General features: G+C 33.3%; 1 protein-coding gene and 1 pseudogene across 2 annotated transcripts; both read right to left on the bottom strand.

Moving 5' to 3' along the window:
- Positions 1-6,442: 6,442 nt before the first annotated feature.
- LOC147277542 (tryptophan aminotransferase-related protein 4-like) lies at positions 6,443-11,494 on the bottom strand (annotated as a pseudogene). Its single transcript, XR_015123811.1, has 5 exons — positions 11,208-11,494; positions 10,128-10,422; positions 8,867-9,150; positions 7,900-8,158; positions 6,443-6,785 (listed from the first exon to the last, which is right to left on the bottom strand). The product of XR_015123811.1 is annotated as a tryptophan aminotransferase-related protein 4-like (transcript).
- LOC147277541 (tryptophan aminotransferase-related protein 4-like) lies at positions 11,315-16,711 on the bottom strand. The gene is made up of 5 exons (XM_086253698.1): positions 16,408-16,711; positions 15,361-15,655; positions 14,091-14,374; positions 13,321-13,601; positions 11,315-11,420 (listed from the first exon to the last, which is right to left on the bottom strand). Exons 1-5 carry the CDS (start codon positions 16,692-16,694, stop codon positions 11,392-11,394), a joined length of 1,176 nt encoding a protein of 391 aa, XP_086109824.1. The 5' UTR covers positions 16,695-16,711; the 3' UTR covers positions 11,315-11,391.
- Between the last annotated feature and the right edge of the window lie 3,246 nt (positions 16,712-19,957).

Here is a 19,957-nt window from a genome sequence, read left to right as displayed (position 1 = left end):
AAAAAAAGTTTCATTCTTTGATGCACCATTGGAAGATTTGAGTCGAGGAAGAGAAACGACAACTCCTCGAGTGGCCAACCAATACATAGGGAGCACTGGTGACCATATATCTAGCTAACATTTGATTTAGGGATTTGATTTCTTATGATGGTTTATGGTAATTTCTTATTTGATTCAGGAGAAGAGTTTGGTGTTAGAGGCTTCACCAAAAATAGTATTGCCTAAAATACCTTTTATTCAACAAAATAGTCATTTTAAAACAACCTAATAAATGAGGGTATAGTTGTAAAATACAACAATTAAAATAAAATTTAAAAAATAAAAAACACACCCCACTGGCCCACTACCTTAAAACGTGGAGAGAGTGGTAAGAATAACAATAAGAACAAAATAAAAATAAAATAAAAAACAAACAAAGTAGAAATACAAATTGACACATGCGGAGCGCATGGCAAGATGCTAATATAAATAAAGAGAGTAGGGGGAGTAAGGTCAAAAACCCCACAATTACCCCCACTTAAAAAACAAAGCCTCAATGTTTGGGTTATTTTTCTTTAAAAACAAAAAAACAAAAAAAAATCATATTTTCCAAGGGAACTCAAACTGAAGCTTAATGCTCATGTAGACTTAGTGTTTTTTGGTTGGAGGGTGGGGGACTAACTAAAATTTATATGATCTAAACTCAAAATTATCACTCATCTTTTTTATGCGGACGATAGCCTTCTATTTTTGGATGCTACTACACATGCAGCCCATGAAGTAAGACGGATTCTATAGATTTATGCACAGTTTTCCGCCCAACAAGTAAATTTTACAAAGTTTGCTATATGTTTTAGTAAGAATATTGATTCTCTCATTCGTATCATTTCTTCCCAGGTTCTGGGGGTTCCAGTTGTTGCTTGTCATGAAAAATATATGGGGCTTCCTAAGGTGGCTGGGAGGGAAAAGAAGAAATTATTCCAATCGGTTAAAGACCAGATCTGGCAGTGGATTAATGGCTGGAATGAAACTTTTCTTTCGAAGGCTAGGTGAGAAGTTCTTTTGAAGGCGGTGGTTTAGGCGGTGGATCTGGCAGTGGATTAATGGCTATAATCAAATTGTTCTTATGGCGCTGCTACCATAATATTCTCCCATGTTTTGCTCCTCTTTTTCAACGCAGGATTGCTCAACACCCTCACTGCCCTCGGTGCAGGAAACCTAAGACAATTATGCATGCGATTTGGAGTTGTAAGTTTGCGAAGGACATCTGGCAATACTCTGTTTTCAGGGATGTCGTTGGTTGGCCAATGGGTGGAACCGTGGTGGACTTTTTTCAATATGCACAGTGGGTGTTGTGCATGGAAGAATTGGCAATTTTTGTATCTGGGCTTTGCGAAATGAGTTTGTCCACAATGATGTGCATGAGCCGGCTCTGAGCTCCTTTTCTAGACTAACTCAACAGGCTGCGGACTTTCGAGCTGCTAATTGTGCTTCCCTCACTATCAATGTCCCTTTGCAGCATGGTCAGAGATGGGAATGGCCGGCACAAGACTTTGTAAAAATTAATGTGGATGGCGGTGGCGCGGCTGATTGTAGGGTGCGGGGTTTTGGCTGCCTTGGTCTTGCATGGACCACCAGCCCAGTCACAAGCACTAGGAACATCATTGGTTCCTGCATCAAACACCATCAAAGTTAACAAAACCAAATTGGCACATTTGTTATATTAAAGAAGTTAATATAAGGAGAGAGAGAGAGAGAGAGAGAGAGAGAGAGAGAGATTGTTCCTAAGTTTTGAGCAAACAAATCAAGATCGAGAAAGAGAAAGAAGAAGGATGACAAATTGAAATTTTCGTGATGCCATTATCTTGTCAAGGATTCAGGAGTCTTATGATGATTTCAATAGAAACCAAAATATAGTGATGATTGAAGGATTGATGCATGCATGGAAATTAAAGCAGAATATTTGCCTTCATCAAACCAAATCCTACCCCATTAATGTGTTTTAATTTTCTTTATTTCTTAGTTGATCATTGGTGCATGCACTACTACAAAAAAGCTAATAGACAACGGGTAAAAACCGTTGTCTAGTGTGCCCAAATACCGTCGTCTAATCGACCGACGTCTATTGGGGTACCAATAGGCAATGGTTAGTATCTGTTGTCTTGTAAACATTTACACAATGGTTTTAATTTAAAACCGTTGTATATACACCCTTAAAAACTAATGGTTTAGGAGATACCGTTGTTGCGTACCTATCTAGACATCAGTTTTTATTTAAAGACCGATGTGTACTAATAGATGAGACAACAGTTTTTATACCCTAATGCATGTATTTTACAACTATTTTAAGTATAAACATAAGGTGAAATTGCCATTAAGACAACGATTGATGTATAATAACCGTTGTGTAAGATAATAATTTCAATTTGCTTTTGATGTATATAATGTTTTGGTACATCGGTTTCTATTAAAAACCGTTGTAGGACGACACTTAGTACAATGGTTTTAACCATTTAACCGTTGTGTAAGATAATAATTTCAATTTGATTTTGATGTATATAATGCTTTGGTACATCGGTTTCTATTGAAAACCATTGCAATACAGCACTTAGTTATAATATACCAATGCACGCTCATGCTCAAAATTAAACCAAAAGATACTTCATATATATATGTAAGATTATATTACATGATAGGTTCCATAAGTGTGATCAGTTGTACAAAAAATACATTCAGTCAAACTAGCATAAAAGAAGAGGCACAAAAAAAAAAAAAAAAAAAAAAAAAAAAAAAAAACACCTAGCTTAACATAACACCTGTACTTCCTTCCAACTTGAGCCCCCTAAGTCACAAGCATATGCATCCATATCTGTCAGCTTCTTACTGCCAACTACAATCAAAACAAAGCTAATAGGATACCAATGCAGTACAAAGCAATAGGAAAGTCATATGCAAGCTCTAAATAGAAGAATTGAAAACACTATTATAATCCTTGATAATTTTGTATATATATTTACAGAATTTAAACAATGTGAAACTTAAGAGTAACAATAGCAGATTGATACTCACAAAGATGAACCAGTTCAAATGTAATGATTCACATGCTATATTTTCCTGTCAGCAAAAGCTTCAAATTTAGAGAAAAGGTAAACAATATGTATTAGATGAATGGAAAAAAAAAATTCACTGAAAGACAAGAAAGGGAAAAGAACGAAAGCAATACTACCTCACCAAATGATGAACGAGACCAATAAGCAGCCCAAAGCCAATATCTTGAGTGAGTATATTTGGGTGGGCACACAAATTAATGTCATCACTAGAATTGCTAAACAGGGAATCAACTAGAACATCATGGTATCATAATATGTTCTGCAACCAACTTATGAACCATATTTAGCAAACCAAAAAAAAAAAAGACTCAGTTGCTAATTAAGACTGCCATATTTGGATCCTACAAAATTTGAAAATAAAAAAATCAAAACCAAACACTTTTATACAAGTATGCCTAAGATATCTCCAGTCAGTACTCATTCATATGAAGCAGAAAATAATAAACTTACCTCTGCTGCCACTTTCTTTGCCTATCTACTTTATTCTCAGCTAGTGCCATAACCATATTCGGATTGCCTTGTCATAAAGGAAAAAATCAAATTATATAGAATTAAAGTCATATTGGAAGAAATAGAAGCCAATATACATTTAGTGTAAAGGAGTTAGTATGCCCTAGCATGAAAAAATCAAATTTACTTGGTTTTAGTGCTTTTAGATTAATTGAATCTAGATTTATACATGAAAAAAAAAATTAATAATAATAAACTGCAAACTTATGGTTAGCATATTAGTATTATCACAATACAAAAAGGAATACAAGAACCTTATATGCAGCATCCTTCAAGGTTTGATGATTCTCCAATTTTAGCTTGTATGTGTTTATCCCTTGAGCTTAATATATCCTTATGAAGTTTTTTAATTACCTCCAAGGGTAACAAAAAAATTCAGATAGGGCAAGTACCTCCAAGTTTTTTAATTCAACTGTTTATCCCTTGGGATAATGGGAAAGTATCACAACATTTTCGTAGGCACCCCCTCCTTAACAGTTGAATACCTACTTAACTTCCACCTTGACACACTACAGTTAGGGCAATTAATCTCATCCGTATACTCATTTCTATACAAGATGCAGTCATTAGGGCATGCATGTATTTTCTCATAGTCCATCCCTAAAGCACACAAAATCTTCTTTGCCTTGTACATAGATGTGGGTATGTTATTACCTGATGGAAGAAAATCTCCAAAGGCAATCAAGTAGTCAGTGAAACTTGCATCACTCAATCCATGCTTCGCTTTCAAATTGTACAATCTTACCAGTGTTTCCAACTTAGTGAATTTATCACAACCAGGATACAAAGGTTCATCGCCATCCCCAACCAAATTAATGAAATCGTTAGAATCATTTGAAAATTCTTCCTCTTCATTATCTCCCATATCCACTATTTCGGAGACAAAATTATATTCTTGTTCCTCCACACTTCTAGCTGCATTCGCAAATGTACTAGAAACTTCTCCGTGCCATATCCAATTTTGGTAACTTTGGTCAACTCCATTAAAATATAGATGATCCCTTATAACTCCAATCCCAAATTGTCTCATATTTCCACATTTTTGGCAAGGACAATGAATGAGGTTTGGGTTTCTAGCATGCTGTAATGCAAACTTGAAGAATTCTTGAATCCCTAACTCATATGCCCTTGATCTTCTATCCGCATACATCCATGACTTATCCATCTTTGACTTGTCCATACAAACATGCATGTCATTTATAAAATCATACCAAATATTGACTCTAGTGAAACAAGACAAATACAAAGACAAACTAAACACAACCACTATACCATTGAACATGGGCATGCAATTGAAAACTAACTGGTCTTAATAAGATTGGTGTTTGAAACCTAATAAGATTGATGTTTGAAACCTAGGACGAAAATATTGTTTGTATAAGGTTTTTTGTATCTACCATTTGAACAAGTTTTAGTGAAGCATAAAATACGTGCCAAAATATCAATGTTTGTTTGTGCAATAAGTTCATCATGGTATATATTTCATAAGTTTGTTAATTAGAATCAACTTTTTATTCATCAATGTATGTAACTTGAAACACTTAATTTTTCCCATATTGAACCCAATATTTAATTTAATTTACAATATTTATAAGCTATGTGTGACTATAATTTACAATGGCATGCGCAAGAGAATATATAAAAAATTCACATTGATGCTATAATTTATTTTATGAGAAGTCAAATTGAGGAACTTTCTTCAAATAAATTATTATTTCTTTAAACAAACCTTTTATGTATGCACAGTAATAAGTTTTATGGGACAAACTCTCTTAATTTTTTTTCAATGAATTTGCTTCGACTCTTAAAAAAAAATTTCAATATATTCAAAATTGTTGGGAACCTATGCATGTGCAAGACCAAAAGAAATCCTAACATATTTCCTTATAATTTAAAAAATTTAAAGAACCTACGCATGTATGAAACCAATCAGAATCATTACAAGTTCGAAATTAATCAACTATTGTCTGGTATAAAGTGCTAATAGCCCACAGTGTTTGGTGGTCAATCAATTGGCGAATGATCACTGATTGATCAAAACTCATTAGAGAAAACGTTTTCAGTCACAATAGCTAAGTGGTCCTTTCTTTTTATCTCATGATAGCTTAGAGAGTTTGTCAATCTCTCATGTAAGTCCAACTAGTAAAGCGTATGCATAAGCCTAGTTCAATAATGGCAGCGACTTCCTTTTACAGTACTATTCATGGTGACGTCATTAGTTTAATTTGGGGAGAAAGCAAACTAATTCAATGTTGACATGCGTCCCTTGCAACACTCTTTGCATGAGGAGGCGCCACATGTCACCCAGGGGGAGGGAACACCCGCGGGTGAAGGCTCCTTCCATGCAACCTAGCTATATGTGTGGAGGGGCTCCAATGTAGGTAAAATGTGGTTGACCATAGGCGAGCAAGGGAGAATGTCGAGCGCCAGCGGCGGTGCCCATACACAGGCCAGTGTCGGGACTCTGAGCCTTAGTCAGGAAACCGAGCATGAGTCGGGTTCTGAGCTCATGTCAGGAGTCTGAGCACAAGTTAGGGGGTCCAAGAATGCGTTGGTGGTCAGAGCACATTTTGGGGGTTCGAGCATAAATCGCGACTTGGTCCATTAGGCTTGGACCTAAGCTATCGAATGGGTCCCCGTTCGAGCCCATATGACTTATTGTTGAGTCTATGTGACTTGTTATTCTGCTCAATAGAGAGTTTGGCACAAACAGTTAGATAACTCAAAATTTTCACTTACGTGACTTTGCCCCTTGAAAAAATAAAATTCCAGACTTTATAGTATCCTAGCTTTCAAAATGTTGCAATGTAGAATGACTCTACACCTCCTAAATTTGAACGTAAAAGAATATAGAGGTGTTTAATATTTAAAGAACTAAAACCAAGAAATGAGGCTTCTTTATTTGAGTAGCTAGTGAGTAGTGAATTCAAAGGACAAGACTCCTTCTTGATGAGCTATCGTTCATCAATGGCTTCTTGAGCTCTAACAAATCGTTCTGTGCGGAGACCAATTGGTTGAGTCGGTGAAGCAATATGTCAAAATCATCTTGGCTCCTTATGAGGCTGAGACGTACATAACGATCTTCGGCAGCAAAATCGCTACCTCTGCGCCCATTGACTTTGGCTTCTTTCAGGACTTCATAGCAATCTTTATCCTCTTCCCTCTCGCACTTCACCCATGCATAAGCTGCCATTCACAATAATAAAATTGGTATATAAAATTTAAGGTTAATAATTGATGAGGACAAAATGGGAGAGTACGTTGTCCATTCACAAAATAGAACAACACTACAACACATACCATATCCCCTGTTCAGATAGATTTGTCTAATGTTTAGTGTTCAGTTTGTAATTGTCCATGTAGTTACAACCGACAAATATACAAAACAATAGTCATCTACATGGTTTTTACCACTAGATTATAAGAAATTACAACACACAAGTTCAAAAGAAAAATAACCTTAAAAATCTTTAAAAAAAAAAAAAAACTTATTGTGACTCTCACTCAATAACACGTTGTTAATTACTAATTGACAATTATAATAGCGTTCCAACACTCAGGTTGTTACATAAATAAATAAATAAAATATCTAAAGGAATCCTTTAAATCCAAAAATAAATATTCTTGTGAAATGTTGATACACCAATGTATATAATTAAGAAATAATACATACAAGTTCAAAGAAAAAAATCTTTTAAGTGTAATGGGTTTTTTAAACCTTCATTATTAATAATTTTTGTTTTATATTGAGGGGAAAGTTGGGATAAATAGTATTTTTTATAAACTATTGTACCAAATTCTAATTCTACATTCAATTAATGTATCCCCTTGTTTATATTCCAAATAGGCTAATTTTCGGAACTAAGCTCGTTTGAGCCCCAAAGTATATTAACCCTTTAATTTAAAAGTTGCGTTCGTGAATAATGGTATTCTAACAATTCTATATTACTTGAGATAAAACCATAAGTAATGCAAATTGACAACTTTATCAATCATAGGAGTACAAGCGATATATACTAGAAAATGAACATATCTGATTGATGAAATTGGAAATCATTTAATCATTTAGTTATGATTAAATAACCAAAAGAATGCAATATTTGTAAGACATTGAAAGTATGGTGATCATAATAAAATGAAAAATAATTTCTAATTTAATTGATTTTTCGCTTGAATGATTCTTAATTAAATGGAATATAATTCAGATCGATAGTTCAAAACTTCAAATCATTAGACCACATTGCGGAGTGAGCCTAACAATGTTATTCATTTATTCTCTTAAAAAAAGTGAGGATGTTACCTGGTGAAGGTCTTCTAGTTTTCTTGAAAAAGGAACAGTATTGTGGTGCGATTTTTTGTAGAGTAAAGCGGTTTGACGCAGAGAGGGTGTTGCTCAATTTTTCCCAGCGAATCCTCATAGTGTTGTATCCGAATTCAAATATTTCCTTTCCTCCCCCTTCAAAGCTCTTAATTGTGCATCACGAGAAACACCCATAATACTTATGCTCATATACTCCATCATTCTTTGGTACACAGATTCATCCTTTATCACTGCCCACCTGCACAAGCCACAACAATGTAGCATCGAAATAGGATTACATGATTGTACTCGATAACTAAGACAAAAGTTTAAAATAAATGGGTTCTTCGATTTTGATTTGGCTTCCACAACTACGACATTTGTGTAGTGTGGAACACGCGCGAGCATTGGAGCTTTACTCTCAAATGTCCCGATTCGAATTTCTAATCCAAGAAAATCGATGCAAAAAATTTGAAAGGATTCAAATAATAATGTTAACATTTTGTTATAATGACTCACTTTGCCCCAAAACTTTTATTAATTAGTATTTTGAAGTTAAGGTCATTGATATATATATATATATATATATATATTGCCTGTTTATTCTTCCATTAAAGATGGTTACATGTCAAGTATTTGATCATTTTAGGTGTCTAATTGTCATATATCATAACCCCCCCCCCCCCCCCCCCCCACCCAAATTTCTCTAATACCCTTAAATATTTGTATTCCATTTTGGTCTCTAGAATTTAATAAATTTTGTAAAAACAAAACTATTCATACCAATAATTATTATTAATATTTTGTTATCTAAGATGGTGTCGGGATTCAAACTTGAAACCTCTCTTGTCTTGTTGGATAAATATCTTTCACGAAGGTAGGACCTACCTACTTGGGCGACCTTCAGTTTTCCCAAGTCAAAAGAAGTGCAAGAATTGAATAAAATGATAGTTTGGTTGTTACGTACCCAAATCTAGTACCAGCATGGCCAGTGAGCTTGGAAAGTGAAAATATCATGAGATCATCATCTGCTGGAGTTGGAATGGCTGTAAAATGTGGCCAATAATACACCCGATCATAAATTGCCTTGGAATTGGGTCCATGAAGAACTGCCTCATTCAGATACCCATCGGGATTGTTTGGTGAGGTTACAAACTCAATAACATTTGAAATGTTCTGCAATATTAAGGATGCATCTCCTTCAAACTTATAGTCCATTGATCGGTAAAATTCTGTTTGCGTTTTGTAAAGCTGTAAAAGTTCAACATCAGACCATGTTAATATATATATATAAAGCATTTATTAGCTTACGTGAAAGTCAAATGTGCTGAATTTTTCTTGTGGACCGTGGAATTTTGGCTTAGAATAATAATACTTAGGAATATTGGTTTCTTATTTTGTTTTTGTTCTTTTTTTCTTGTCTAAGCCGGACTATAGTCCAGCCAGCCTTTCAAGTAGCGCCATCACTACTAGTGAGGGAAATAACTTGAAAGTGGGATGAGCTGAATTTTTTTGAGGGGTGTGAAAAAGTGGGTCTTTCAAGTAGTTCCGGCCATGGGAAGAGTAATAAGCCAACAAATTTTATATATATGGTATCAAGGCAGCAAATTCTGAATTTGAATCCTTACAATTGCATCCTCTTAATATGAGTTTAATTGCATGTGTTTGAGCTCTAGCGGTGGAAGAAGACCTACTTGCGACCAAGAGTAGTGCTAGAATATAAAACAATTGTTTGCCCTCAGTATAATAACTTAGACCTTTAAAAATAGTGGTAAAGCAACAAATTTTATTAGTGGTATTTGTTCATGGAGAATGATCCATGTCATTCTATTTTTGACACAATATTTAAATAGGGTCCACTCCATATATATATATATATATAATTTTTACGATCCGAACCGTTTATTTTTTAAGTCTCAATTAAAAGACTATATTTGCAAAAAATTAAATAAATTGAAAATCATTTACCTACAAATATTAAATGGTCAACATTTCAAGTGTTTATATTTTGTTGACTATTTAATCTTTGTAGGTAAATGGTTTCCGATTTACTTAATTTTTTACAAGGATAATCCTTGGAGACCTAAAAAATAGACTGTTGAGATCGTTGAAATCCTATATAGAGTAAACCCCATTGAAATATTGTGTCAAAAATAGGATGTCACGGATCCGAGTTTAGTTAATAAGTTGCATGAAATTTAGTAAATTTCAGAAGTAAGAGATCTGACCTTGTAATAAGGAATTGAAGCCACAACACTTGAAGGATATGAGGAATTGAGGGAAGACAGTGCATGAACTGCAGCATTGAGAAGTTGGGTTGAGCCAGCACCAAAAACAATGTATCTTCCTTGTGTGATTGCATTACCAACAGTGGCATGTAATTTACGAATGTGCCTCTCAAGCTCTCCTGAGATGTAAGAACTATCAGAGTAGGTATAGCCCATTCGATGCCATCCTGATACTACAACTGCACTTTTAGCTGCATGTTGCCTCCAAAAAGGCTCCAAGAAATATGGATCCCCACTGCAAATTAGCAACATATAGATCATACGTACATAATTAAATTAGTCATGAGTCATGGGATGGTATATATTCAGTATACATTAATAATGCATATTAAGCCAACATTTTCCCTGGCGTACTACCCCATTACACATGTGAAAAGATAATTAATTAATTAATTAAGCACTTTTAAATGACCAATATGCATGTTGCCACGAGACTTCGTGCAGGAAATTAGTTAAAATAATTGAGGGATGAGGGATGCTTCCTACAACAAGAACTCTGATATTAATACCACGTCAGACAACTGTTGAATTCCAAAATTTAAATTGTCAAAAAATAAACTAATTAACCATGCATGCTTAAGTAACAAAAACCACATTGATTATAAACATAATATCAACACACACAAAAAATAAGCATATATTCACAGTAACGCTTTAGAGTTAACTGGTTAGTAAGATTCTACGGTGCTAATTAATCACTCTTTTGAGTCCACTACAAAACTTGATCAGTAATCAACTATTAATAAGTTAATTGTGATCAAATAAATAGACGAATACAATTTTTTGATAAAATATTAAAATAATTGTAACGATAATCAAATAGCTAAATAATTTTTTATTTAGTTGATTTTTTGCAAGGTTAATATTTGAAAAGATAACTAAAAAAAAAACGGTTCAGATTATGAAATTACGTAGTATAGTAGGCCCAAAAAGTGGTTAGCACCATGAGAGAGAGAGAGAGAGAGAGAGAGAGAGAGAGAGAGAGAGAGAGAGAGAGAGAGAGAGAGAGAGAGAGAGAACCTTTCAGCATTTGCTGCACAACCAGTTGAAAATTCAGAGCAGTCTGGGCCTCCATAGCAAGAATTGCACTCACAAACAGGTTCCTTCCCATCAAGAACCAAGCCATCCAAGTAGGCTCTTCCATGCCCTGAGCATGGTATGGCTGCCACATGCTCAGCTTCTTCTGCTGCTCTTCTACTCCAACTCAGCTCCCACTCTCCATCCACATACAATCTGAAGATCAACAATAGATTAACAACTACAGAAAATGCGAGGAACACATAGTAGGAGCTTTGTGCCTTGGCCATTTTCAGTTCGTTCTTTCCTAGTTCTCTTATTCCATGCATATAATTAATAGAGCCTTTATATACATATATTTTGAGGACAAGAAGGACAAATTTTATACGTTATGAGGCTTGACGGATTCAAAATTAATATTGTTGATCTAGCTATAGGGACGTGAAGGAAATTTTAGTACAAATTAAATAAATTAGTTAACAGTTTGAAAGTTATATATACCAATAACATCAACCGTACTCTTATATACAAATTTGGAAAGTGCTTAATGCCCCAATTATTTTGCCCAACTTTTGTCTCTCAACTTACATGTCATCAATTTACTTTACAGGTTTAATTTTTTCTTTCTTAAGTTTTATTATTCTTTTTGTAGAGTCCAGTATATATATATATATGTCATTTAAGTTGTAAGAAAAAAAGTTGGAGCAAATAGCATCTTCTATATAAAAATTTTTTATAGGACAATATTATTCGATATTTTGCTAACTATCTCTCTAATAAAAGTTAAACTCACCTATATAAGATCTTAGGTCTCAGTTTCATTTTATGTGATCAATAATAAAAAATTTATGGTATATATGTGACGGTTACATATAATATTATCTATTCCACAATATATATATAGGGGGCGGATCTGTGACATTCTATTTTTGACACAAATTTTTAATAGGGCCCACTCCATATAAGATTTCAACGATCCGAACTGTCTATTTTGTAGGTCTCCATTAAAGGATCATTCTTGCAAAAAATTAGGTAAATGAGAAATCATTTACCTACAAAGATTAAATGGTCAACAAAATAAACACTTGAAATGTTGACCATTTAATTTTATATGTTAAATGATTTTCGATTTACTTAATTTTTACAAAGATGATCTCTTAATGGAGTCTTAAAAAATAAACGGTTTGGATCATTAAAATTCTATATAGAGTGGGCCCCATTGAAAAACTTATATAAAAAATATAATGTCATATATGGATCATTCTCCATATATATATATATATATTTGGTAAGCAAGAAACTGAAACAGTCAACACTTGACATCATCCGCATTATTAGTCAAAGCTGGTTCTACGACAGTTTAATGGATAATGTAAGAGTACAGATTGAGTATCATAACAAATTATATGTGTGCCAAAGGGGGAACTGTGGGGAGATTTCTGGTTAGAAATGTTGATACACCAATATATATAATTAAGAAATAATACATACAAGTTCAAAGAAAAAAATCTTTTAAGTGTAATGGGTTTTTTAAACCTTCATTATTAATATTTTTTGTTTTATATTGAGGGGAAAGTTGGGATAAATAGTATTTTTTATAAACTATTGTACCAAACTCTAATTCTACATTCAATGTATCCCCTTGTTTATATAACAAATAGGCTAATTTTCGGAACTAGCTAAGCTCGTTTGAGCCCCAAGTATATTAAACCTTTAATTTAGTAGTTGCGTTCGTGAACAGGTATTCTAACAATTCTATATTACTTGAGATAAAACCATAAGTAATGCAAATTGACAACTTTATCGATCATATGAGTACAAGCAATATATACCAGCATATGAGAATATCAAATTGATGAAATTGGAAATAATTTAATCATCTAGTTATGGTTAAATAACCAGAAGATTGAATGCAATATTTGTAAGACATTGAAATTATCGTGATCATAATAAAATGAAAAACGATTTCTAATTTAATTAATTTTTCACTTGAATGATTTTTAATTAAATGGAATATAAGTCACATAGTTTAGATCATTAGACTATATTGGAGAGTGAGCCTAACAATGTTATTCCTTTATTCTCTTGAAAAAAAAAAAAAAAGTGAGGATGTTACCTGGTGAAGGTCTTCTAGTTTTCTTGAAAAAGGAACAGTATTGTGGTGCGATTTTCTGTAGAGTAAAGCGGTTTGACACAGAAAGGGTGTTGCTCAATTTTTCCCAGCGATTCTTCATAGTGTTGTATCCGAATTCAAATATTTCCTTTCCTCCCCCTTCAACGACTACATTTAGAAGCTTCAAAGCTCTTAATTGTGCATCACGAGAAACACCCATAATACTTATGCTCATATACTCCATCATTCTTTGGTACACAGATTCATCCTTTATCACTGCCCACCTGCACAAGCCACGACAATGTAGCATCGAAATAGGATTACATGATTCAACTCGATAACTAAGACAAATAATAATGTTAACATTTTGTTATAATGACTCACTTTGCCCCAAAACTTTTATTAATTAGTATTTTGAAATTAAGGTCATTGATATATATATATATATATATATTGCCTGTTTATTCTTCCATTAAAGATGGTTAATTACATGTCAAGTATTTGATCATTTTAGGTGTATAATTGTCAAATATCATACTCCCCCCAAATTTCTCTAATACCCTTAAATTTGTATTCCATTTTGGTCTCTAGAATTTAATAAATTTTGTAAAAACAAAAATATTTGTACCAATAATTATTATTAATATTTTTTTTTCTAAGTATCGGATAAATATCTCTCACGAAGGTAGGACCTACTACCTACTTGGGCGACCTTGAGTTTTCCCAAGTCAAAAGAAGTGCAAGAATAAAATGATAGTTTGGTTGTTACGTACCCAAATCGAGTACCAGCATGGCCAGTGAGCTTGGAAAGTGAAAATATCATGAGATCATCATCTGCTCGAGTTGGAATGGCTGTAAAATGTGGCCAATAATACACCCGATCATAAATTGCCTTGGAATTGGGTCCATGAAGAACTGCCACATTCAGATACCCATCGGGATTGTTTGGTGAGGTTACAAACTCAATAACATTTGAAATGTTCTGCAATATTAAGGATGCATCTCCTTCAAACTTATAGTCCATTGATCGGTAAAATTCTGTTTGCGTTTTGTAAAGCTGTAAAAGTTCAACATCAGACCATGTTAATATATATATAAAGCATTTATTAGCTTACGTGAAAGTCAAATGTGCTGAATTTTTCTTGTGGACTGTGGAATTTTGGCTTAGAATAATAATACTTAGGAATATTGGTTTCTTATTTTGTTTTTGTTCTTTTTTTCTTGTCTAAGCCGGACTATAGTCCAGCCAGCCTTAATTTCAAGTAGCTCCGTCACTACTAGTGAGGGAGATAACTTGAAAGTGGGATGAGCTGAATTTTTTTGACGGGTGTGCAAAAGTGGGTCTTTCAAGTAGTTCCGGCCATGGGAAGAGTAATAAGCCAACAAATTTTATATATATGGTATCAAGGCAGCAAATTCTGAATTTGAATCCTTACAATTGCATCCTCTTAATATGAGTTTAATTGCATGTGTTGGAGCTCTAGCTGTGGAAGAAGACAAACTTGCGACCGAGAGTAGTGCTAGAATATAAAACAATTGTTTGCCCTCATTATAATAACTTAGACATTTAAAAATAGTGGTAAAGCAACAAATTTTATTAGTGTCATTTGTTCATGGAGAATGATTCGATCATGTCATTCTATTTTTGACACAATATTTAAATAGGGTCCACTCCATATATATATAATTTTTACGATCCGAACCGTCTATTTTATAGGTCTCTATTAAAGAATTATCTTTGCAAAAAATTAGATAAATTGAAGATCATTTATCTACAAAGATTAAATGGTCAACATTTCAAGTGTTTATATTTTGTTGACTATTTAATCTTTGTAGGTAAATGATTTCTGATTTACTTAATTTTTTACAAGAATAATCCTTGGAGACCTAAAAAATAGATTGTTGACATCGTTAAAATCCTATATAGAGTAAGCCCCATTGAAATATTGTGTCAAAATTGTATCAAAAATAGGATGTCACGGATCCGAGTTTAGTTAATAAGTTGCATGAAATTTAGTAAATTTCAGAAGTAAGAGATCTGACCTTGTAATAAGGAATTGAAGCCACAACACTTGAAGGATATGAGGAATTGAGGGAAGACAGTGCATGAACTGCAGCATTGAGAAGTTGGGTTGAGCCAGCACCAAAAACAATGTATCTTCCTTGTGTGATTGCATTACCAACAGTGGCATGTAATTTACGAATGTGCCTCTCAAGCTCTCCTGAGATGTAAGAACTATCAGAGTAGGTATAGCCCATTCGATGCCATCCTGATACTACAACTGCACTTTTAGCTGCATGTTGCCTCCAAAAAGGCTCTAAGAAATATGGATCCCCACTGCAAATTAGCAACATATAGATCGTACATAATTAAATTAGTCATGAGTCATGGGATGGTATATACTTAGTATACATTAATAATGCATATTGAGCCAACATTTTCCCTGGCGTACTACCTCATTATACATGTGAAAGATAATTAATTAATTAATTAAGCACTTTTAAATGACCAATATGCATGTTGCCACGAGACTTCGTGCAGGAAATTAGTTAAAATAATTGAGGGATGAGGGATGCTTCCTACAACAAGAGCTCTGATATTAATACCACGTCAGACAACTGTTGAATTCCAAAATTTAAATTGTCAAAAAATAAACTAATTAACCATGCATGCTTAAGTAACAAAAACCACATTGATTATAAACATAATATCAACACACAAAAAAAATAAGCATATATTCACAGTAGCGCTTTAGAGTTAACTGGTTAGTAAGATTCTACGGTGCTAATTAATCACTCTTTTGGGTCCACTACAAAACTTGATCAGTAATCAACTATTAATAAGTTAATTGTGGTTAAATAAATAGACGAACACAATTTTTTGATAAAATATTAAAATAATTGTAACGATAATCAAATGGCTATTTATTTAGTTAATTTTTTGCAAGGTTGATATTTGAAAAGAAAACTAAAAAATAAACGGTTCGGATTATAAAATCACGTGATATAGTAGGCCCAAAAAGTGGTTAGCACCATGAGAGAGAGAGAGAGAGAGAGAGAGAGAGAGAGAGAGAGAGAGAGAGAGAGAACCTTTCAGCATTTGCTGCACAACCAGTTGAAAATTCAGAGCAGTCTGGGCCTCCATAGCAAGAATTGCACTCACAAACAGGTTCCTTCCCATCAAGAACCAAGCCATCCAAGTAGGCTCTTCCATGCCCTGAGCATGGTATGGCTGCCACATGCTCAGCTTCTTCTGCTGCTCTTCTGCTCCAACTCAGCTCCCACTCTCCATCCACATACAATCTGAAGATCAACAATAGATTAACAAGTACAGAAAATGCGAGGAACACATAGTAGGAGCTTTGTGCCTTAGCCATTTTCAGTTCGTTCTTTCCTAGTTCTCTTATTCCATACATATAATTAATAGAGCCTTTATATACATATATTTTGAGGACAAGAAGGACAAATTTTATACGTTATGAGGCTTGACGGATTCAAAATTAATATTGTTGATCTAGCTATAGGGACGTGAAGGAATTTTTAGTACAAATTAAATAAATTAGTTTAACAGTTTGAAAGTTATATATACCAATAACATCAACCGTACTCTTATATACAAATTTGGAAAGTGCTTAATGCCCCAATTATTTTGCCCAACTTTTGTCTCTCAACTTACATGTCATCAATTTACTTTACAGGTTTAATTTTTTTTTTTTTAAGTTTTATTATTCTTTTTGTAGAGTCCAGTGTATATATATATGTGTGTCATTTAAGTTGTAAGAAAAAAAGTTGGAGCAAATAGCATCTTCTATATAAAAATTTTTTATAGGACAATATTATTCGATATTTTGCTAACTATCTCTCTAATAAAAGTTAAACTCACCTATATAAGATCTTAGGTCTCACTTTCATTTTATGTGATCAATAATAAAAAATTTATGGTATATATGTGACGGTTACATATAATATTCTCTATTCCACAGTATATATATATATATATATATATATATAGAGGGCGGATCTGTGACATTCTATTTTTGACACAAATTTTCAATAAGGCCCATTCCATATAGGATTTCAACGATCCGAACTGTCTATTTTGTAGGTCTCCATTAAAGGATCATTCTTGCAAAAAATTAGGTAAATGAGAAATCATTTACCTACAAAGATTAAATGGTCAACAAAATAAACACTTGAAATGTTGACCATTTAATTTTATATGTTAAATGGTTTTCGATTTACTTAATTTTTTACAAAGATGATCTCTTAATGAAGTCTTAAAAAATAAACGGTTTGGATCATTAAAATTCTATATAGAGTGGGCCCAATTAAAAAACTTATATAAAAAATATGATGTCATATAAGGATCATTCTCCATATATATATATATATTTGGTAAGCAAGAAACTGAAACAGTCAACACTTGACATCATCCGCATTATTAGTCAAAGCTGGTTCTACGACAGTTTAATGGATAATGTAAGAGTACAGATTGAGTATCATAACAAATTATCTGTGTGCCAAAGGGGGAACTGTGGGGAGATTTCTGGTTGATCATACCACTGTTATCAGAGCGGTTAGAAAAAATTATTAACAGAGCGGTTAAGAGTTTATTAACAGAGGCATCCTCTTTTATTAATTGATCAAGTTAATTTAATGATACAGTTAAAACCTTTGCAAATGTCCCCTCCCGGCATTTCAATATTAGTTAAATCAATGAATTTCCTCAACTTGTTAAAATTTTCTGGTGCTGATCGACTTGAACTAATATTGGAGGACATTAGTTTAATCCTTGTAAATTATATATATATATATAGTCCTTCTCTAGAGAGGACACCCGAAATTTTTTTTTTTCACGGATTTCTTGCGCCAAGCGCTTGGTACAGTCATTTTCTTCTTCTCCCAAGCGCTCGGCACTGGTTTGTCAGTTTTATATTAGATTTTATCCCGGAATTAAAACCTAACATGCAGTCTCCACAAGCCTTATTCTATACTTTAAGAGGATATGAGGTGAACCATCGGAGAAATACCCTAAAAAATCGATGAAGGAAGCAGTGCTGAGCGCTTGTTGCAGCGCTCGATTATTATAAAATTCACTACCGAGACGACGAGAATCTGTAAAAACAAAAAAAAAACAAAACAAAAAAAGAGATAGATGCGTCCGCCCTAGAGAAAAATTATATATATAAAAGATGACTTTTATATGATATATATATAGGACCTACATACAACAATAATATCAAGTTTGATTAATAGATACAAAATATTGTCCTCAAATATGAACCTTTTTATATTTATAAAAGGAAAAAATGCATTTTTAGTCCCTGTGTTTTAGCTTGCAATCAATTTTAATCCTTGTGTTTTCAAAATTGTCAATTTGGTCCCTGTGTTTATGTTTGCAAGCAATTTTTGTCTACCACCACCAATTATGGAGGCGGGTTTGTGGTGGATTTCACCTATTATGCCCAATAGAGAGAGAGAGAGAGAAAAAAAAAAAGCTGATGGGGGAGAGAGGGATGAAGGGAGGGTGAGGATGGTGGTGGTGTGTTGCTGTCGGTGGTGGTAGGGAATAGAGGGATAATTTTGGTGGTGGTGGACTAAAATTGCTTGCAAACATAAACATAGGGACCAAATTGGCAATTTTGAAAACACAAGGACCAAAACTGATTACAAGGTAAAACACATGGACTAAAAATGTATTTTTCCATTTATAAAATCAATGACTTACAACACATATATTTGTGCCATGAAACTCTGCAACACGTAATTCCCATTTAACATACTAGACCACTTTTTGTTTTTTTTCTCTTTCTTTGGTTTAAGATTATGAAAGAAAAATAATATTTGTTTATGAAAGAAAGATAAGTACCAAAATAGAGTTTGATATCATCTTTGTTTTGTTTTCCATTTATTTGTCAATTTTGGCATATTTATGTGATGACTTTGAATAGTCTAATGACTCTAATCTATACTGGTAAAAGTTTTCAAATCAACAAAACTCTGATACCTTGTTTGTCACGGAAACTACTTTTCATAAGCTTAAGTTGGTATTCGAGGAGGTAGCTTTCAGAAATATACATTGCATATATAATATAATGCATACTTTTCAAATTAACAAATATTAGCTAAAGTCTTAACCAACGTGATAATTACAGGGTTTAAAGAAAGAAGTTCAACATTTGATTCTTGAATGGGTACGTAAAAGTCCATGATGATAACAATTGTGATATCGTTTTGACTTTTATATTAGCACAGAGGGAGAAAATGGACACCAAAGAATACTAAACCCAGTTTGGTGTCCTTCCGGGAAATCTTTTATATTGTGTCTATAAATGAAATAAGAAAAAAAAAAGTTGAAAATAGTTTGATCAGTAGGATACTAGATCCGAAACCCTAAAATAAATCGAATAACAAATATTTTAAAATAATAGTTTTGCTTGGTGGATTGATTAACATGCATGTTTTTTCCAACTAACTAATAAAAAATTATAAAATTTGAGTTCCTTTTTCTTATACTTTTGTGTTATGTTAGTGTATTAATTTTCACAAATAAGTGTAATAAAAAGACAATGTACATTTGTTATAAGTATCATTTTTGCGCGATTTTTCAGTTGGCACCGAGCAACAATCACAGTAACAT

Source organism: Dryas octopetala, chromosome 8 (genome assembly GCF_963921425.1).
Source record: "Dryas octopetala chromosome 8, drDryOcto1.1, whole genome shotgun sequence".
Lineage (NCBI taxonomy): Eukaryota > Viridiplantae > Streptophyta > Magnoliopsida > Rosales > Rosaceae > Dryas > Dryas octopetala.
Note: the sequence above shows the minus strand (reverse complement) of the source record. Positions and strands in the feature narration are given on the sequence as shown.